This window comes from Bos indicus x Bos taurus, chromosome 7 (assembly GCF_003369695.1).
Source record: "Bos indicus x Bos taurus breed Angus x Brahman F1 hybrid chromosome 7, Bos_hybrid_MaternalHap_v2.0, whole genome shotgun sequence".
In the NCBI taxonomy this organism is placed as follows: Eukaryota; Metazoa; Chordata; class Mammalia; order Artiodactyla; family Bovidae; genus Bos; species Bos indicus x Bos taurus.
The window spans coordinates 67,494,774-67,516,126 of NC_040082.1; the positions used below are offsets into that span (position 1 = coordinate 67,494,774).

Genomic DNA, 21,353 nt, shown 5'->3' on the forward strand with positions numbered 1-21,353 from the left:
ACAAATGAAACAGGCTTGGATGAGGTCTGGAGAAAGATGGGGCAGGATGTGCCCCAGATGGGGGCCTGTCCACCTTTACCCCCAAAGGCCTTTGCACCCCCTTTTTACAGTGAACATGCACCCATTTAGCAGGGAAAGAATGAAATAAACTACCAAACAGAACAAAGGAAAAGACTCAGAAACAGCAGGGGGCCTGGGTTCCAGTCCCAGCTCAGCTCCTCAGGTGCTGTGTGATGCCAGGTCTGCTCCTTAACCTCTCTGAGCCTCACTTCCCTACCTCCTAGGGCTGCTGAAGGACTTGGAATAGGGCCCAGCTCACACTCGTGCAGGGGTTGGCACTGTTTCTGTAAAGGGCCAGATAGTAAATATTCCCAGCATTGCGGGCTGGCCGATCTGTTGCAAGGACTCAGCTCTGCCATTGCAGCCAGAGGCGGTAGATTGCGGCATCAAGTGGCCCTGTGCCAATAAAACTTTATTTATGAAACAGGCATGCCCACCTCACAGCTCTCGCCATTACTGGACATCCTCTGGGCATCTGGATCTCAGTGGGTCTGACACTGGGCTCTGCATGGGCCCCAGTCACCACCCCTTTCCTGTTCCCGAGTCAGAGACGCTGCCCCATGTCTCCCAGCCCTGACTCTAGCTCAGGCCCTGTGCCTGCTACTCCTGCCTCCTTTCACTGCCCTCTCCCTGTCTCCCTGCCTCCTCTCTCCTCTCCACTCTCACCAGACCGTCTTCCCCAACCTGCCCCACTCAAGCACCTTCTATAGCTTCCCAGTGCCCTGCAGCCTGGCTCTGAAGGCCCAGCTGAGCCCTGGAAGCGCCCTTCCTTCCCCTGCCCCTGCCGCTCGCCCCACCGCTCACCCACTGGGCCCTCCTCCAGGTGCCCCCTCCCCACCTTCCCCGCGTTCCTGGGTCTTCTTCTTGCCCTAAAATCCTACTCTCCTCCCTCTGCTTCCTGCCAACTTCAGTCACTTTCCCCCCTGAGTTCCGCCTCTGATGATGTCACTCACTGTGGTGTCTCGCGCCCAGCTCTCTGCCAGAGCGGGGGTCTGTGTCCCCTTCCTCCCATATCCAGTGCCTGCTCACAATGGGCGCTCAGTAAACACTCATGGAGTGAAGGACTGCATGCCTCCTGCTGTCTCCTTTGATCTTCTCAGCAGGAGTGGTGGCAGTAGCATGCGGTTTACAGATGAGGGGTGCACAGGACACCCAGCCCCCTGCTGAGTTCTCGCCAACACCCTTAGAGATCCTCTCAGGTCACCTGCTCCTCAGAGGAGGAGACTGAGGCCCAGACAGCTGTGGGGGCAGCTCTAGGGACCCCAACAGTGACCCATCTTCCCCCTGCAGAAATCCTGGAGGCTGAAAAGGCAGACAAGGTGGAGAGAAGTGGTGAGTCTCTGCCTGCTGCTTCAGAGACCCATTCATTGAATGGGTTTGCTCAGGGCCCCCATGTGCCGCACACTGAGACCCACACATCCCTTTCTCTGCCAGGTCCTTGGATGCAGGTCCAGGAGAAAGTCTGGGAAGTGCAATTGTGTCTGGCACAACCCCTCACTGGCTGGGCTGGCACCCACAGGGGAGTGACTGCCATACAAGATGCTGGTGGATTGGGCTGTTTATTCTTTAAAAAAAAAAAAAAATGTTTATTTGGCTGCACTGGGGTCTTAGTTGCGGCATGGGGGATCTAGTTCCCTGACGAGGGATTGAACCCAGGCACCCCTGCATTGGGAGCACAGAGCCTTAGCCACTGGACCACCAGTGATGTCCCTGGGCTGTTTATTCTTAAGGCAGCATCACCCATTTCAAGTAATAAGAAGCAATCTCCTTGGAGTGTGAGTTAAAGGGGTTAAAAAAGTAAAGGGTAAGCGTCACCAGTTGACACCTGCATGGCCTGTACCCCAGGCCAAGCACCAACCCCATCCACAGATGAAGAAACTGAGACACATGGAGGCCAAGTCGGGGTGGGTGGGGTCCTTGGGCTTCAACACTGTGTCTGGGGGCTCACTGGGAAGATTTTGAGTTTTTCTCAAGTTCTCAGGGGCTCCTGACCAAGCTCCATTCCTCTTCTAACTGCTTGAACCTCTGCTGCTAATTTGGGCTAAGGAAGGGCCTGTTCACTTATTGAGTGCTGACTGCATGACCCGCTCAGGGCAAGGTGATAGACACCGACTGCATGTGTGCCCTACTCAGGTGCTCAGCAGCTGACTTTGAGCTAACCTCCTCAATATATAAAAAGCTCCAACAAATCAACAACAAAAGTAAGTGTTCAGGGGAGTAAAGGGAGTTTTCTCATCATTATCATCATCATCACCATCATTGCTGTGACTTAGAAAGCCACCAAATCCTCCATGCAAAGACCCTTCAAGTCTCAGAGTTCTGGTTTCAAGACCCTCTGCTGTGCAGCCCCAGACCAGCCAGGCTCCTCTCTATGGGGCTTGGTTTAGGAAATGGAAACACTGAGCCCCACACAGGAGGTTCCTTAGAATTTCAGCAAGCTTGGTTATTCGGATCCTTGAAGGACGGTTGCTGGTTTCACAACTCTCACCAGAAAAGAAGGAAATGTTCCAGGCTGTGGGCAGAGTTGGCCCCTGGCAGAGACAGCACGAGCTAGTCTGAGGCTGCAACTCTGGCGCATCGCTCCCTCGCTGTGCAAACTTGGTGAAAGCACTTGACCTTTCTGTGCCTCTGTTTACCCCATCAGTAACATGGGGACAGCAACAATTCCAACAGCCTTGGGTTTCTCTAGGACTGCATGAGTCCCACACACCCTGGGGCGTGTGGCTGGGGGAAGTGACTGACACGGGAGCACAGCTGTGACAGGCCAATCCCAGGGCCCCACAGTAGACAGGAGCCACTGAAGTCACCTAAGGAATAATCCCCTACCAGCTGCTTTGACCTCCGGGGAAGCACAGGGTCCAGCCTGGCCTAGACCCCGGAAACAACTTCCACGTGGACCCTGTTTCCCACTTTGCTCTGTGTTCAAGGCCTGATGGTTCCTGCAGCTGCTATCATATCACCACAAACTTAGTGGCCTAGAATCATGTGCCCGGGCTTCCCCAGTGTTCACTGGTTAAGAATTCACCTTGCAATGCATGAGACACTGGCTTGATCCCTGCTCTGGGAAGAGCCCACAAGCCATGGAGCAACTAAGCCCATGCACAACTACTGAGCTTGTGCTCTAGAGCCTGCTCAGCAACAAGAGAAGCCACCGCGATAAGAAGCCCCCACACTGCAATTGAAGAGTAGCCCCCACTTACCACAACAGGAGAAAGCCCACGCAGCAATGAAGACCCAGCACAGCCAAAAATTAATTAATTAAAAAAATTCACATCTGCTTGCCTGGTTGGTGAGCCTCTCTGTGATGAGATCCAGGTGCCTGAATGCCATGTTTCTTTCCAAACCAGCTGGTTCTACCCTCACCCTGCCACTTTCAAGGCTGTGCCTCAGTTTCCTTGTTAGTACCACGGGTGATAACAATCAGTCAGTTAGTTAGTTCAGTCGCTCAGTCGTGTCTGACTCTTTGCGACCCCATGAATCGCAGCACACCAGGCCTCCCTGTCTATCACCAACTCCCGGAGTTCACTCAGACTCACGTCCATCGAGTCTGTGATGCCATCCAGCCATCTCATCCTCTGTCGTCCCCTTCTTCTCCTGCTCCCAATCCCTCCCAGCATCAGGGTCTTTTCCAATGAGTCAACTCTTCGCATGAGGTGGCCAAAATACTGGAGTTTCAGCTTTAGCATCATTCCTTCCAAAGAAATCCCAGGGCTGATCTCCTTCAGAATGGACTGGTTGGATCTCCTTGCAGTCCAAGGGACTCTCAAGAGTCTTCTCCAACACCACAGTTCAAAAACATCAATTCTTCAGCACTCAGCCTTCTTCACAGTCCAACTCTCACATCCATACATGACCACAGGAAAAACCATAGCTTTGACTAGACGGACCTTTGTTGGCAAAGTAATGTCTCTGCTTTTGAATATGCTATCTAGGTTGGTCATAACTTTCCTTCCAAGGAGTAAGCGTCTTTTAATTTCATGGCTGCAGTCACCATCTGCAGTGATTTTGGAGCCCCCCCAAAAAAAGTCTGACACTGTTTCCACTGTTTCCCCATCTATTTCCCATGAGGTGATGGGACCAGATGCCATGATCTTCGTTTTCTGAATGTTGAGCTTTAAGCCAACTTTTTCACTCTCCTCTTTCACTTTCATCAAGAGGCTTTTTAGTTCCTCTTCACTTTCTGCCATAAGGGTGGTGTCATCTGCATATCTGAGGTTATTGATATTTCTCCCGGCAATCTTGATTCTAGCTTGTGCAGCATAGTAATTAACACAGGGGACTGAGGCTGGCTAAATACAGCCCCACAACAACCCGGTCCTCATTTTGGGGCCTGTGGACATGTCACCTCATGGGGCAGAGGAGACTTTGCAGGTGAGATTAAGTTAAGGCCCCTGAGATGGGAAAAAGCCATGACAAACCTAGACAGCGTATTAAAAAGCAGAGACATCACTTTGCTGACAAAGGTCTGTCTAGTCAAAGCTATGGTTTTTCCAGTAGTCATGTATGGAAGTGAGAGTTGAACCATAAAGAAAGCTGAGTGCCAAAGAATTGATGCTTTCAAACTGGAGTTGGAGAAGACTCTTGAGAGTCCCTTGGAGAGCAAGGAGATCAAACCAGTCAATCCTAAAGGAAATCAACCCTGAATATCCATTAGAAGGGCTGATACTGAAGCTGAAGCTCCAATACTTTGGCCACATGATTCGAATAGCTGACTCATTGGAAAAGTCCCTGATGCTGGGAAAGATTGAGGGCAGGAGGAGAAGGGGACGACAGAGGATGAGATGGTTAGATAGCATCACTGACTCAATGGACATGAATCTGTGCAAACTCCAGGAGATAGTGAAGGACAGAGGACGCTGGCCTGCTGCTGCAGTCTATGGGGTCACAGTCAGACATGACTGAGCCACTGAACAGCAACAACCTGAGATGGGAACGACCCTGGATTCCCCAGGGGGCCCAGTGTCATCACAGGGTCCTTATAAAAGGCAGAGGGGAGGATCAGAGGCAGAGAGACAGGAGATGCTGCGCTGCTGGCTGTGAGGATGGAGGGAGGAGCTGCAAGTCAGGGATGTGGCTCCTCTAGAAGCTGGAAAAGGGGGGAGCCAGTGCTCCCCAGGAGCCTCCAAAGGGACCAACCCTGCCCACCCCTGGATTCAGCTCCATGAGCCCATGTTGGAATTCTAACCTGCCTCCCAGACCTCTCATTGCGTCTCCACATTAGCGGGGCCTCAGCAAAGCCTCCCCAGGGCAGCACAGGGTCTCTGACCTATATGTCCATAGGCTCACCAAGGCCCTGCCACCCCCTCCCTGCTCTGAGGCCTCCTTGGCTCCCCAGTGCCCACAGGAGGAGCCCCTGCCCCTTGGCCCCACCTTTGAGGACCTGAACTAACCCGATTAGCTTGGTGTTATCTGACCGCCAGGCCCTGTGCTTCCGTTGTGAGCCCAGATCAGCGGATCTACACCGTCAACCGGGAGAAACGTCAGCACCAAGGGTGTGGGGGCCTTTGTCACATTACGCTCCACCTCTAGCACCTACTAGAGGCTGGTATACAGTAGGTGCTCAAAAATGCAGCAAAGGCAGCAGGAATCACAGGGCTTTCTGGGGCTGGGATTGCACATGGGGAGACTGAGGCCGGAGGCAGTGACCAGCAGGGCTGAGGCGGGACTGCCTCCATCTGGTGAGCTGGCCCCCAACCCAGAGGGGTGGCCAAGGCTGCAGTGCTGCCGGCTGCTTAGCATTTTCTGGTGAAGGTTACTGGTTACTTGGTTTCTGGGTGAACAACAGGGCCCTGGAGCCCTCACACCCCTCCACTGCTGGTCTCCTGGGCAATTATGATTGTCATCAACAACCCCAATGCAGGAGAATCATTGGGTTTTCTAAAGTGCTGGCTCAGAACCGGCCGTTGCTGGCGGGGCCTCCGACCACAGGCCACAGCCCCATTTCCCGTTTCCTGGACGTTGGGAGGGGTGCGGCCCACTGAGCTCTCCAGGGACACACCTGCCTGTGACAGCCATGGGGCCTGGGGTGGGGGACTGGGGCCGCCTGCTGCTGACTGTGACCGCTGTCCTGACACTGCCCATGAGGCCCCCAGGTGAGGACCCCCAAGTATTCCACCCAAGCCTGCCAGAGGCCCACAGGGACCCACCCAGGAAGCCCCAGCCCCCTGCATGGCTGCTTCTCTCGGGTCGCAGTTTGGGGGCGGGCAGGAGGCCCAGTCCCAGCCCCAGGTTTTAGGGAGTCTGGCTCCCCACTCTGCAAACTCCAGGGTCTTCTCTTTCCATCTCTGTCTCTCCTGCCTCCCCCCAGCCTGACCCCCTCCCCATCCTGCCCCACCCCTGACAGGCCACCCACCCTGCCTGCAGGCTCCTGGGGGGCACAGATCATTGGGGGCCACGAGGTGACCCCCCACTCCCGGCCCTATATGGCATCCGTGAAGTTCCAGGGCCAGCACCACTGCGGGGGCTTCCTGCTGAGGGCCCGCTGGGTTGTGTCGGCTGCCCACTGCTTCAGCGGCCGGTGAGCCTGGGATGAGGGCATGTACTGGTGTGGGCAGGGGGGTGGAGGGGGGCTTGTGCAGATGGGCCTCTCAGCTGGGCAGGGGGAGTTAACAGAGAAAAAGGGGCAGGAGAAGTAGGGAAGGACCGGCAGCCATGACCATAAGCAGAGGTTACAACCGTTGCATTCATCCTGAGTGTGTGCTTGCATGCATACTAAGTCGCTTCAGTCGTGTCTGACTCTTTGAGACTCCACGGATTGTAGCCCATCAGGCTCCTCTGTCCATGGGATTCTCCAGGCAGGAATACTGGAGCGGGTTGCCATGCCCTTCTCCAGGGGATCATCCCAACCCAGGGATCGAATCGCAGTCTTTCACGTCTCCTGCATTGGCAGGCGGGTTCTTTACCACTAGCGCCATCTGGGAAGCCCTCATTCTGAGTATATTGATACAATAATTACTAACATTAATATTGAAATTATTAGAGGCAATGCTATAATCCAGATGGGAATTAGAATAAATATAATGAGTGTTATATTCATTTGAAGTATAATGTTATAATAAGGATTCAAATTAATAGTGCAGCAGGACTCCCCTGGTGATCCGGTGGTTAGGACTCCACACTTTCACTGCAGGGGCCATGGGTTTGATCCCTGGTTGGGGGACTAAGATGCCACATCTAATATGGAGTGGTCAAAAAATATATATATATATATATATTGCAGCAATTGGAGTTAATACCATAATTGAGACGGGAGGGTGATCAACTCAACATTTATCATCACAAGCTGGCAGGAGGATGGCATGGGCTTACTTCCCAGGAGGCGAGAGACTGAGCCTGTGTGAGACAGCCCTCACCTCAGCCTTGCTCACATTCCCCGCCCATTCCCCCCACAGAGACCCCGGGACAGGCCTGGTAGTGCTGGGGGCCCATGCCTTGCGCACCAAGGAGGCCACACAGCAGGTGTTCAGCATCTCCGCTGTCATCACGCACCCAGACTACCAGCCCACCACGCACACCAGTGACATCTGTCTGCTGCAGGTGACCCATTGCGTGGGGATCGGGCCCTCGGTGCAGGTCGGACCTGTCCCTACCCCTCCCCTTACCATGGCCTGACTTGTTTAAAAACAGCTGTTAGGCGCCTGTGAGCGTCTGTGAGCACCCATGAGTCAAGTCACTCCCTCCACTGCCCTCTGGAACACCCACACAGCCCGCTTGGCCTGCTGCTTGCTGAGCAGTCAGCACCCCAACAGGCTCTGACCCCCGGGCCTTTGCGCTGGCTGTGGCCCTGCCCAGCCCATGTTCCCCAGACTCCATGTGGCTTTCAGGTCTTTGCTCAGTTGTCCCCTTCTCAGGCAGCCTCCCTTAATGACCTCCAGTTCTCGGCTGCCCCTGGCTCCCCCCTTCTCACCCCATCCCCTCTTCTGTGTCCAGCACCACCCACACCTTCTGGAAGCACCTGTACCACTGGTTCCACCTCTGCCCTTGAGGGCGGGGATTTTTATCTCGTCTGTGGTGAGTTGTGGTACACAGCAGATGCTCAACATTCACGTTGAAACAGTGAGACTGTAGGGCCATCAAAGACCCTGATCCCTGCCCCCTCAGGCCCTCCAGGGGGTTTCCTCCCTCCCCGCACATGTGCCTCTATTTGGACCTCACATGGCCCTTCCTGCTTGGGGGACCACCCTTCCCACAGCCCCCACCTGGGGGGCCCCAAATTCAACCCCAGGGACTACGGAGCTGCCATTTAAAGGGAGAATATCCCCAAACTGCCCTTGAAATGGGTGAAAATCAAACAGAGGGGACATTCAACACAACAAAAATGAAACCCTGGGAACAGGAGGGTCTAGGGTGTGGGGTTTTCTTGGCAAAATATAATGTGGGCAGCCAGTGTTGGCAGCCAAAGCTGGCATATGAATTCTGCTCCTCTGTGAAACCCCGTAGCCTGGAACCCCTGCTCTAATTCACCTAGCCCACTGTGCAGACGGGGAAACTGAGGCCAGGGGTGATCAGGGATGCACCCAAGATCAGGGAGTGAACACCCAAACCAGGGGTCCCAGTTGTTCATTCCATAACTGCTGATTGAGTGCCATCTGTGTGCCAGGAAACCATGAATACACAGCCATGAACATACAGCCCTGGCCTGGCTCCCTCTGAACTCCCAGTCTAACTAGGTGGCAGCTGAGTAAATCAGCCTTGACAGGAGCACATGGGAGCCCAGAGGAGGCACCTGTCCTAGACTGGCAGTCTGGGAGGACTTCCTGAAAGTGGTGTCTAAGCTGAGTCCTAAAAGCTGGATAGGAAAGGTGCCCCCAGCAGGGGGTACAGTGTTACAGTGTGAGCAAGTGTGCAGGTGGGAGGAGGGGAGGGCCAAACTAATGGGCCAAGAGGTTTTTTATCCCCGTGTCCTAAGGGCAATGGGCATGGAGGAGAGCTCAGAGCAGGGAAAAAGATGCTGGTTAGCAGGACCCCTGGGCAGCTGCGGGGGCGAGACTGGAAGCATGGAGGCTGGTGAGGTCTGATGAGCAGGGGCCCAAGGTGACAGAAGCAGCCGGGCCCTCTGACAGCCTAACAACAGCTGCAACTGACTTCTCTCCACAAGGACAGGAAGAGACGAGGAAAGGTAGACAGGAAGGGGTGGCAGGGGGCGGCTGCAGGCAGGCCTAACCTCCCTGCACCTCCCGCCCCTGCAGCTGAACAGCTCTGCCACCCTGGGTCCTGCAGTGGGACTACTGGGGCTGCCGCGGAGGGGCGCCAGGCCTCCCCGGGCCGGGACACGCTGCAAGGTGGCTGGCTGGGGCTCCGTGTCCGACTTCGAGGAACTGCCGCCTGGGCTGATGGAAGCTGAGGTCCGCGTGCTGGAGCTGGACGCCTGCAACAGCTCCTGGAAGGGGCAGCTGAGCCCTGCCATGCTCTGCACCCACAGTGGGGACCGCCGGCGACGTGGCTTCTGCTCGGTGAGATGTTCACTCTCAGTCCTGCCTGCTTGCTGTGTAGGGAAACTGAGGCCCTCAGAGAGGTCAGAGCTGGTCAGAGAGCTTGGGCAACTAAGTCCCTGCTCACCTTTAACCAGTTGGTGAGGCCTGGGAAGGGGAGGGAGCCCCCAGGGTCACAGGGCTGCCATGTATGGCTGCATAGGTTGTGCACTGCACAAAGGACTACAGATTTGTGTCTTTAAAAGCAGTGTCCAGATCTCAAGGAAGACGCTTCTGCTCCTAAGCCTTTGTATGGATTAATGGCAAACCTGGGCCTGATGCCCAGGGAGAAACACAGCCCAGACTGGGAGCAGGGGAGTGTCTTTTGTTCTAGCCAAAGTGCGTGGTTCAGATTCTAGAGCCCAACTGCCCGGGTCCACATCCAGATGAGCCACTTCTTACACATATGGTTTTGGAAAAGTCATCTCACTTCTCAGGAGCTCACTTTCTCCGTCTGTAAAATGGTCACACCAATAGGACATATTTCTTTGGGTCAGAGCTGATTCCAGGTGAAAATTAGGGTGATAGGTCTGGGGAGAGGAGGAAGCAGGGACTTTAGGGTGAGTATTCAGGAAGGCCTCTCTGAGGACAGTACTTTCGAGACTTGGAGGAGCCTTGAGAATGTCTGAGGGGAGACATGCCAGGCAGACAGACCAGTCACAGGGCTGCTGTGTAGTCGCGCAGGTTGTGCATTGCACAAGGAGCTATAGACTTGTGTGGTATACAAGGAGTGTCCAGCAGGGGGCAGTAATGGGTCTCAAGGATAGGCAAAAGCCTAGAGGTTGGAGCTTGGGCTTTCCAGGTGGCACTTGTGGTAAAGAACCCCCCTGCCAATGCAGGAGATATGAGACGTGGCTTCGATCCCTGAGTCAGGAAGATCCCCTGGAGGAGGGCACAGCAACCCACTTCAGTATTCTTGCCTGGAGAATCTCATGAACAGAGGAGCCTGGAGAGCTATAGTCCATAGGGTTGCAAAGAGTTGGACAAGGCTGAAGCAACTTAGCACACAGAGGTTGGAGCTCAGTTTGCTGCAGAAACAGCTGGCATGTCTGGCTGGAACCAAATGAGTTCGGGGAGAGGAGAGCAGATGAGTGATGGGGGCTGGCTTCTCTAGGCCCTAAAGGCTGAGATGATGTGTTTAGTCTTTGCTCTAAGAGCACTGGGGAGCCATGGTCCCAGCCCAAGCTCTGGGGACTGTCCATGGGACATAAAAGGGTTTTGAGGTAGAGAAGGTCCAGATCAGATCTACATATATTAGCTTCTTTAAGGAAAGTGAGGCCCAGCAAGGGACCCCTGACCTCACCTTTGCCTCCACCCTCAGGCGGACTCTGGAGGACCCCTGGTATGCAGAAATCGGGCCTATGGCCTCGTCTCCTTCTCTGGCCTCTGGTGTGGGGATCCCAAGACACCCGATGTGTACACACAGGTGTCCGCCTTCGTGACTTGGATCAGGGACGTGATTCGGCATGGCCAGCGTGGCCCCCAGCCCAGGACCACGGGGGGCCGGCAGGCGTTGTCTGAACCACAGCAGCACCGGGTACACCACCAAGATGGCAAACGATACAAATAGCTCTGGCCTGGAAAACTCTGAGGCTGGAGCAGAGGGTCCATGAGCCCTTAAACTCCAGGAAGCCTGGTGTCAGGGCAGGTAGGGGGCATCAGTTCCCAACTAAAGGGCAAAATAACAATAAAGTGTTAACTGACTCACAGATATGATGGTCTGCCCTCAAGGTCCACCCACATGCCCTTCAGCTTCTCCTTGGCCTCTGAATGGTCAAGGCTCCAGCTCTGCCACCCTCTCTCTGAGGGACCCTGAGCCACAGGACCTGGACTCCTCACCACCCTCCCTCCCGCTCCCCACACTGACCCCCCTGGAGTTTCCCATCTGCGCCTCACAGCCCAGGCTGGGGACAGCCTCCCGGCCTCCTTGGCCCCTGCCTAGAAAGCCATTCCTCTGCCCTCCGGCCAGACCCATTCACAGATGGGGAAACCAAGGCTGGGAGAGAGTGGGGTCTCAGGTTGGCCTACCTCCGTGTTAAGCCTGATCCTCGAAAAGAACTTCAGGCAAATGGTGCCTGGCTGGCAGCAAGGCTGGGTGAGCCCCAGCCCAGTGCTTTTACTAATCATGTCAGTGTCATTAGGGCACCTCCAACCCTTCCAGGCCAAACCGCCATTTCTGGACCCTAAACCAAGTGGCCTCTTGGGGCTTCCCTAAGCCACCAAGACCCCGTTCCTTTCCTCCCCTTCCCCATAAAGGCCAAGACTCTCCCACCCAACCCCATGCCACCTGCCTCAGTTCTATGCCTGCTACTGCCCACAGCTGAAGCTGGATGCTGAGGCCCAGAAGTAGGCAGCACCTGCCCCAAGAACATGCACTTGTGTCTCTTCTGGATGCTTTCAGAAACCCCCACAGCACCCCAGGCTGGTAACCCCCTCCCAAAGTGGGGGGACACAGAGGTTCAGAGAGAGGAGAGCAAAACAAGGTCTGAACACCCACAGTGGCTTTTTCAGTGTTTATTTCTTTGGCAGGTGAGGCAGGACCCCAGGGCGGGGGAGATTGCCCTGTTGGCGGGCTTGGGCGAACCCACTACTAAAGGGCACTTTTCTGGGTGTCACAGGTAAGGCACTTCCTGGAGGCAGGGAAGGACATGGATGAGCACCACCATCTTGGGGAGCTGTGCTCCTGCCCCACTGGACGCCCCTCCCCCTCTGGGTCTGCACCTCTGGCCTACAGATGGGCATGGGGAGGTGACAAAGAGCAACAGTCCAGGTGGCAGGAGGAAACCCAGCTGGCAGGCAAGGAGGGTTCAGCTGGGAACTGGGCCTAGAGGCCAGGGCAAGATACAGGGAACGCCACCTGTGGATAGGGTAGCAGGCACCGGTGTGCCCCTCAGACACACGGCTCCAGGATGCCAGGTATGCAGCAGGTCTTGGCATATACGCCCCACCCTGGGCCAGTGGGTGAGCAGGGCCTCACAGGCCCCACCGGGTCCCTCCCACCTGACATGGTGCCTGCTTTGTTCTAGCAGATGCCTCTCCACGCCCAAGGCCTGTGTCAGGAGGCACAGATGGCACCCCCATCCCCCAGGGACATGCTGGGAAATGGGTGAGGAAGGGGGAAGGTAAGTCCCTTGGTCACCCTGGGACTGGTGGCAGACAGTGGTTGCTTCCTTGATCTGTCTGCGGTCTGGGCATGTTCTGAAGCTCATCTATTCACACCCAGGCTGTGAACCCCCTCTCACCCCCTGGTCCCTGTTCTAGAAGGCCAGGGTACCTCCTCATTAATTGCTGGCAGGAAATCCCTAGACCTCTTGGTGGCAGCGACAATTAACAGAGTGATCCCCAAGGGAGCATAAGTTTGAGGTCCTCCTGGGCAATAGGGTACCTGGGGTGGGGGCTGGGGGGTCTGGGCACCCACCCACCAGCCTGCTCCCAGGCTTCTTTTCCCCAGTCCTTCCAAGATATCGTCGAGGGGCACCAGGGCTCCCACAGTGGTCCCTGTCCAGGTTCTGGGGGTGTCCGTTGGACATAAATAGACTCTGCTGTGGCAATAAATAAAAAGGGGAAGCCTTGAACGCCAGGCCCAGGCCGGTCCCGCAGGCTCACACAAAGTTCTCCTCCTCCTCGGACTCAGGATCTAACGGCTCGGGGGTGCCTGCAGAGTGGGAGGGACCAAAAGAGAAATGCGGGCGCGGAGAGGGGCTGGGGGCTAGACCCCCCCGCTGCTCCCCTCTGCGTGCCGCACCTGCACAGCTGCCCGGGTGGCGCACGCCGATGGAGCGGCCCAGGAAGCAGGTGGCCTGGCGGAGATGGCAGGAGGACAGGTAGGTGACGTTGTTGTTGCCACAGAGTTCCTGGCCGGGGCTGGATGGTGCGGGGCAGGGCGCCGCGCGACACACCACGCAGTGCGCGCTGCCGGTCTGATCCACCACACACGACTGTGGCCGCAGGCAAACCACGTGGGCGCAAGATTCTGCAGGTGGGGCGTGGGGACAGGTAAAAAGCGCGACTCCGGACAGGGCGGGGTCTTCAGGCCCCAGCCCCTTGCTGCACCAGAAGCCACACCCCTTCCAATGTCCCGCCCACTCACTGGTCCCACCTTTAGACCCGCCCCTTGGTGTACCGAAGTCACACCCCTTCCACGAACCACGCCACGCCCCAGATCTACGGTCAATCTTTCCCCACTTTGCGCCAATAAGTTCCTCTGACTCTCATACTCGTATTTCTCACCCCATAGGGGCCTCAGAAGCCCCCTTTCCAAACTTGTACCCTACTCTTCCCCATTCCCGATCCCACAAGACCTGAGCTTGTGATACTCTCTTGGGACTATAGGTCCCGCCCACGAGCTCACACCTAGGCCCCGCCTACCATGGGCCGCACCCAAATCTACGAGACCTGTAATAAGCACCCTGGATTATAGACCCCGCCCCTTCCTGCCAGTGACCCACCCCCAAGCGCTGCGGCAGCGGCCTCTAACAGGATGCTCAGGCCCGGGGGCCCCGCCCCTCCCCAAGGCTCCGCCCCAACGTACTGCGGCAGCGACCACGGTACATCACGCGCAGGTCCGGGTGGCCGCGACAGCGCGCAGCGCGCAACTCGCACTCGTCGCGGTAGGTGGCGCCGTCAGAGCCGCAGACCTGCAGGCGCGCCGGGAGCCCCGTGCAATCGGGCGCGCACTCGCAGCGCGGACGGCCCCCCAGCATGCGGCAGGCCTTGCCGGGGCCGCACTCCACGCCCTCGCACGAATCTGTGGACAGAGGACACGCACGCGTGGGCTGCGGCGCATGGCCGAGGCCGGAGGTCCTCCGAGGCCCAGCGCCCTCGCTCCCTGTTCCGACGGATAAAGGCCGGACCGGAGCGAGGGGCGGTCCGAAGAAGGGGCTCACGGGGGAGGAAACTGAATTGGGGTCTCGGGGAATTTCAGCCACTCCAGAGTGGACTAGGACTCGACGCTTTTCGCGGGACGGGCCTCTGTCGGGGTGCAGGGCTCAGTGTGGGCGGAAGCGAGGGGTCTCTGTCGGGAATCTGGGGGTCTGGGAGGAACAGGCTTCACCCCCAGTCCGGCTCTCGCTCCGCAGCTGGGCCACCCGCTCAGGCTGACGTCTGTTCCCTGATTTACGCGCGTTTCTGGGAAGGCCGGCGGGGGACCGGCTGCGTCAGCCCGGGGGGCTCCACCCCGTCCAGGCGCGGGGCTGGGGAGGATGGGCAGCGTCTGTTCCTCCCGCCTGCCAGGACCTCCCCTGAAGAGGCGTCGGGGAGGGCGGGGTGTTGGCCTGGTCTGAGGTTCATTTCCTGAGGAGGGGGCCTCGCACAGCTCGAGCCCTCGAAACAGGGTTACCGCCCCCCGCAACCCCATTTCTCAGGTAGGGAAATAAATCTCTCTCTGGCTCCTCGCCCCCACTCCGGCCCCACGAAAGCCTGATTTTCGCCTCCCAGGCCCAGTACAGCCTCCCACCTGCCCCCACAAGGTGGTGCCCTTTTGTCATCATTTTACCAAAGGGGCCTCCCAGGTGGCGCTAGTGGTAAAGAAACTGCCTGCCAACGCTGGAGACACAGGAAATGCAGGTTTGATCCCTGGGTCGGGAAGATCCCTTGGAGTAGGAAATGGTCATCCACTCCAGTATTCTTGCCTGGAGAATCCCATGTACAGAGGAGCTTGGCGGGCTACAGACCACAGGGCCGCAGAGTCCGACATAATTGAGCAACTGAACAAATATATATATATATATATATATATATATACACACACACACACACACACACACACACACACACACACCAAAGTGGGAAACTGAGGCCCCATCACAGCTGTGAATTGAGGAGAGCCAGGGCACCTAGGCGTGAGAACTCCAGGCCAGACCAGATGGACCCCCCAGCTCCATGATTTGTGGGTCTGGGTCTGTCTCTGAGCTCGAGTTGAAGTTTCAGCCTCAGTTGCCCTGAGTCTAACAGTGAGGCTAATCCGGAACTCCACCCTACAGGGTGAGCATACAGTGATGGAAGCTCCTTTAGAAGCCAGCCAGAGCCCCTCATGTCTCCCTGCCAGGGCATGTGGACTGCACCTGGGTGCCTCCTGTGCTGCCCGCCCACACGCACATCTGGAAACGCTCCCCCGGGTGGCTTCACGCATGCTAGAACAGAAGTGGCAGGGCTGAGTTCCTGTCGCCAGGGCCAGATGAGGTGGGGGGAGGGCATCCTGGACCATGTCAGGCCTGGGCCAGGCACTTTTTGAAGTCTGTCCTCCTCCTAAAACCCAGAGGGGCTTCTGGAGGGAGCCAGGGCACATGGCAGTTGAGTTCAGGACCACCCAGCCAGGCTGATCTGGTATTAATCACATCCCAGCCGGCCAGCCAGGCTCCTCGGCTTGGCCTGCAGGTCTGCAGCCCTCAGTTCCAGCTTCCATCCAGCACCTCTGTCCTGACTCCACCCACTCGGGTCTGATCCCAGGCCATGGTCTCCGTGCTCCCCCTTCCCCACCCGCCCCACCATGGTCTCTCCAGCTGGCAAACTCCTAATCATCCAACAACACCCTGGTTTCCAGAGCCCACCTCCTTCAAGTCATGTCCCCATGCGCCCTCTGGGTCCTTGCAGGTTCAGTCTTGCACAGGGGGCTGAGAGGGTCTCCAACGAGACTATGTCTTGACCTATTCATTCACTGTGCTTAAAAGAGCTCCTAGTCTCTCATGGAGGAGGCAGCATTTCACAGAACACAGTCCAGAAGGCAAATGCTTGTTAAACATACAGCTGTGGCCCTAACCACAGACCCTGGAACCTGCGAGGTTAAGGGCAGATGAGTGTTTGGGAACACTGAGTGTGGGGTCACAAACCCTAATGGCCAGTCAGGGAGAATCCACCTTTCTAGGAGCTAGGTGTGCCTGTCTATCCACCATGTGGAGTGAAGGTGGGCAAGGCTACCAGGGCAGAGGGCTCCCCCTGAGTGAGACCCTAGAGGCTGGAAACCAAACTGGGGAATCCTTTCTGCAGGAGGCTGAGGGCCTGGGAGCCCGAAGGCCCCCAAACCCTCTCTGAGTCTGGGATCCCCTTGCCAGCAGCCTCAACCTCCCGCATGCCCCCAAGACAGGAAGCTCACTCTTGCCTGTGCCGCCTCTGACCAAGAGACCACGGCCTTCTGCTGACGCACAGGGTCTCACCTTTGCAGGGGAGGCAGTGGACGAGGCCTAGGAAGCCCAGGAGGCTGATCTTGTTCCCCGGGTGGGTGAAGTTGGACCAGGCGGTGTCGATGTTGCCAGAGGCACAGCATTCAGCCTGGCTCACATCCGTCTTCAGCACCAGGCTGCAGGTGGCCTCTCGGCCCTGCTGGAGCCAGCAGACACCACCTGCGGACAGAGGGGCAGTTCCTACAGGGCCAGAGGTGCCCCCAGGTGCTCCTTTCCACACCCAAGCCTTGGCCTGCCAGGCAGCTGCTGGCCCATGGGGATGCATACAGTTGGTGCTCAGTAACTGCAAAGGGGATGATCCACCTCCCACCTGGGAGGGAGGGATAGAGAACCACACAGGTGTCCCGGCTCCGGCTGCAGATTCTTCTGGGATCCTTCCTCTGGGCTCCGGCCCCCATACGGCTCTATTGCCAACCCCCTCCCCTCCCGGCAAGCTCTCCCCATGGCTCCAGGCCCCCAGCCCAGGCCTGGCATCCTGCCCGACCAGTCAAACACCCGGAGCTGGACGTGTCAGGGTCAGTGGGCCCTAGAGCCGCCTCTCCCGCCTCTGCCCTCTGTCTAGACAGCGCCCGAGGGCATGCGGAGCCCCCTCGCCTGGCAGCCCCCCCTCGCCTGGCCCGCCTCTTACTCACTCCAACTTGGGAACATTCCCCTTGCATGAGCTCACTGTCTCCCCGGGGACGCGGCCTTCGGGGAGGGGGCTTGGCTCTCCCCTCAGTGCAGGGGTGGGGTGGGGCTGCAGGGTGGGGTGGGGGGGACAGATGGCCCTCAGTTTCTGCACCGTTAAGTGGGGGCAGGAGTGGCCGGGGCCCCCATCCCAGGAGCTCCCAGGCACTGCTGAGCTCCGAGGGACCAGCTCAGTTCGGGGAGCTCGGCATCTTTGCTCCCCTTATAAAAGGGGAAACTGAGGCCCAGAGTTGGGGTGTGACTTCCCTGGCGTCTCCACAACTGGCAGATACGAGATTCTAACAAGTCTGCCTGCGCCAGACCCAGCGAAGATCTGAGACCCGGGCTGGAGATCCTGAGTCCAACCACCCAGCCCTGCCTCTCTGGGGCACTGGGACCCGGAAAGTCCAGGTTCATATCCGCTTTGCCCCGTACAAGCTGTCTGACCCTTTGCCTCAGTTTTCCCATCTGGAAACCGGGCATAAGAGTGCTCACACTGTAGGGCTGCTGCGTGGATTCCAGGAGGGAGGCGGCAGACCCTGAGCACTCAGTAACTGTCAGCAGCCCTGGGGACTAGTTCTTGATAATAAATTGTGAGGAGTCACATCTGCTCGCCTGACCTCCTGGTGACCCTCCTTTAGGTCTTTTAGGGCTGGGGGAGGGGAGCCCCAAGCATTCCCACATTCAACCTGCAGTGGCCATGGGTCACCACGGGTCACTGCTCTCTGCCCCCAGCTGCCACCGCCGCCTCGCCCCCCGACCTATCCCCCGGCCCGCATTCCCGGCAGGCCCACGTGGGTGGCCCGCCCCGCCCGCCCCTTCCGGCCGCCCCACTCACCCGGCGCGGGGTCCCCCGAACCCAGGGAGCCCACGAAGCCCACGGCCCATGCCAGGGCCCCCCAGGGCAGCGGCCATAGTGGCCCCGGCGCCCGGGGACGCATGGCGAACGCAGACACGGCGGCGACCCCCGCGTCGGACGCGCGGGCAGCTGGCGGACGGGCGGCAGGGAGGGCGGCGGCGGCACCACTTCCAGCGCGCGGCCGGCGCGCCCTATAAAGGTCCCGCGGGCTGCGGGCGGGGCGGGGCGGGCCAGCCGGGGCGGGGCGCGGGGACGGCGGGGCTCGGGGCAGTGTCGCTCGCGATGTGGGCGGCAGCTGATGAGGGGCGGGGGCCCCACCCGGGAGCCGGGCCCGTGGCTTCGAGTTCGAGGTGTCGCCGTGCGTTTGGGGGACGAGTTGGCCAGTGACCCACGAAGAGTGCGTCTGCTGAGCCTTGCGCATCGTGGTCTGCATGTGATGGCTGGCGTGGCCCCAGTGTGCTCTGGGCTCGTAGCCTGACCTCCCCGTCCCCTCCCACACACCCGGGGACCTCAGCCCCAGCCACTCCCTAATCCAACCCTCCAGGCCACCCGCCTGGCCACCTGGCCCCTGGAGCCGGTGGGCACAGCTGGGTGTGAGCACGTGGGGGGGGGGGGAGGGGCTGTGGAGAGGAGACAGATACAGACACACCAGTGGTCCCAACAACATGCCAACAGCAATAATCATACTGCAAATCTTCCAGAGTGCCTACTGTGTGCCTGGCCTTTGCCCCTCCTCCTACCCTGAGCCTGCAACAACCCCTTAGGTGGCCTGAATAATCTGCCTGCTCCTCCTCTCCAAGGGTCAGTGCTCTCTGTCCTTTGCCACCTGGAATCCTGGTTTCCCAAAATGCACGATGGGCTGGGAAGCACGCAGCCCCCTGGGGCCTCAGTGCAGAAGGATGCTTTTCCTACTCTGGGCTGATCCTTTCAGTCCTTGGGGCCCCAGAAAATTGTCAGGGCACTTCCACATCTCATGGACCCTGTGCAGCCCCTCTACACAGTTTGTGTTTGTGTTTCTGGGGAATAATTAGTGACAGTCTCCTGGAGGCAAAGACGTTTGAGGGTACTGGGGCAACAGGTTAACTAAGGCAGACCTACTCCCATCCTCAGTGAGCTCGTGTGGTCTGTCCAGGTCATAGACAGACAAATTAATGTGTAACTTTAAGGAGTAGAAAATGCTTTTAGGAAAAACAAACGATTGAGAGCTGTTGGTTATCTCCCAGGGCCACCTATGCCTCATCGCCCCCCATTCCTGCATCTGCCCCCTCCGCAGGTGTAGAAGCAGGACCCCATAAAGCCACACCCCTCTTCTGCATGCACGAGATCTGTGGCCAACACCACACCCAGACCCTGTCCTCCACCTTAGCTGCCTGGCCTGACCCATGTCTCCCAGCCAATGCCAGGGGAGACATTACTTCAGAGCAGCACTGAGGGAGGGCACCAGCCGTCTTGACCTGGCCTTGGCCTCTGACCATCCAAGGGGGTTCTCTCCTGGTTGGGAAATGGGGCACGAATGAGACCCTGTGTTCTTAACAAGGGTGTGCGGGGGCTGCACAGGGTGACCTTGGCCGAGACCTGACCCTACCATGGCTCAGCCACCCAGTCCTGAGCTGTACAAATAAAAGGGCCATTGTTGGCCTGGCGTGGGTTCGAAACCGAGGCCAGCAGCCCGTGGCCTTCTGCTTCCCAGTCTGGCGTGTCTCCCGAACCCAGAAGCTCTGTACTGCATGACCTTAAGGAGGTCATGGCCTTCTTCGCGGAGCCCCTCTTTCCAGTATCTCCCGTTGTGCCCTCTTCTCTACCCTGACCCAGCCTGCAGCAGCTTCCTACCCTAGCCGCCTGCCCTAAGGTTTCCTGGCCCACACCCATCCTAACTCCCCATGGTCCCAACTTACTACCCCCAGCGAAACTGACAGAAACAATCCGCTAATCAGATCTGTGATGTAAGATGCCAACCTGACCCAGCCCAGGGAGACAGGGCAGACTTCTCAGAAGGAGAGAATGTTTATGTTGAATTAGATTGAACTGTATGAGGGAAGGGGGGATGGAAACTGAAGTCATGGGATGTTTGTGCTACAAGTAAAGAAAGCCTGAATACAGCCCTCTGAGACATGTGGGTTTGCAGACCCTGTGAATATGTCACCTTCCATGGCAAAAGGACTTTGCACATAGGAGTAAGTTGAGGCCCTTCAGATGGGAGATGATGATCCTGGGTTAACCAAGTGGGCCCAGTGTAATGACAGCATCCTTTAAAGTGGAGACCCTCCCCACTGTGGTCGGAGAGATGCAACATGAGGAGGACTAGACCTGCCATTTTCAGCTTTGAAGATGGAGGAAGGGGCCTCCAGCCAAGGAATGTGGGCAGCCTCCAGAAGCTGGAAAGGGCAAGGAACAGATTCTCCCCTGGAGCCTCTGGAAAGGAACACGGCTCTGCCAATACCTTGATTTCAGCTCAGAGACCTGTGTTGGACTTCTGAGCTCTGGAAATGGAAGAGAAAAAAAAATCTGTGTTGTTTTAAGCCACCAAGTTTGCGTCAATTTGTGACAGCCGCTAATACAAAGGGGTTCAGTGTTGCAATGATACGATCCCTACCTGGCTGGAGAAAAACAGGGGGGTGAACACACACATGTGAAGACAGTGGAGGACAGAGACCCCGGGAGCAGGGAGGTTGTGGGGTCTCCGAGGAGGTGACTCTAAGGCCTGGACGGAGGAGGAGGCATCTCGTGGAAGTGCAGTCCAGTCTGTGCCACCCTGGCCAGGCCACATGTGACCACTCTGTGCCTCTATGCTCTCAACTGTAAAATGGGCACAGATCCCAGTACCACAGATTCTAGTCAGGACGCCAGGCACAGTGCTTGGTGCACGGGAGAGGCATGACATGGGTGCAGAGATTATTACCTAAGGAATAGGTAAGTATTTTACCATTCAGAACGAGGAAGGCATCCACTTTACAGAGGGGTCAACTGAGGTTGGAGAAAGGAAAGTGAATTTCTGGGGGTCTCCATTCCCACAGGGTCGGGAATGGAGTCAGTACCAGGCAAACAAGATTCCAGGACCCGAACAATCAGGGTGCATCCCCAGGTTGTGGGACTCCTCAGGTCCCAGAGCCGGGTTTTCCT

At 57.5% G+C, this 21,353-nt stretch overlaps 2 protein-coding genes across 2 annotated transcripts; one reads left to right on the forward strand and one right to left on the reverse strand.

The window, feature by feature from the left end:
* Positions 1-6,054: 6,054 nt before the first annotated feature.
* On the forward strand, positions 6,055-11,241 carry PRSS57 (serine protease 57). The gene is made up of 5 exons (XM_027546693.1): positions 6,055-6,152; positions 6,424-6,577; positions 7,452-7,596; positions 9,249-9,512; positions 10,852-11,241. The coding sequence occupies exons 1-5, from the start codon at positions 6,074-6,076 to the stop codon at positions 11,098-11,100; spliced, it is 891 nt and encodes a 296-aa protein (XP_027402494.1). The 5' UTR covers positions 6,055-6,073; the 3' UTR covers positions 11,101-11,241.
* Positions 11,242-12,029: 788 nt separating this feature from the next.
* Positions 12,030-18,397, reverse strand: FSTL3 (follistatin like 3). Its single transcript, XM_027546694.1, has 5 exons — positions 18,213-18,397; positions 16,682-16,867; positions 14,062-14,277; positions 13,276-13,503; positions 12,030-13,185 (listed from the first exon to the last, which is right to left on the reverse strand). The coding sequence occupies exons 1-5, from the start codon at positions 18,313-18,315 to the stop codon at positions 13,133-13,135; spliced, it is 786 nt and encodes a 261-aa protein (XP_027402495.1). The 5' UTR covers positions 18,316-18,397; the 3' UTR covers positions 12,030-13,132.
* Positions 18,398-21,353: the final 2,956 nt, after the last annotated feature.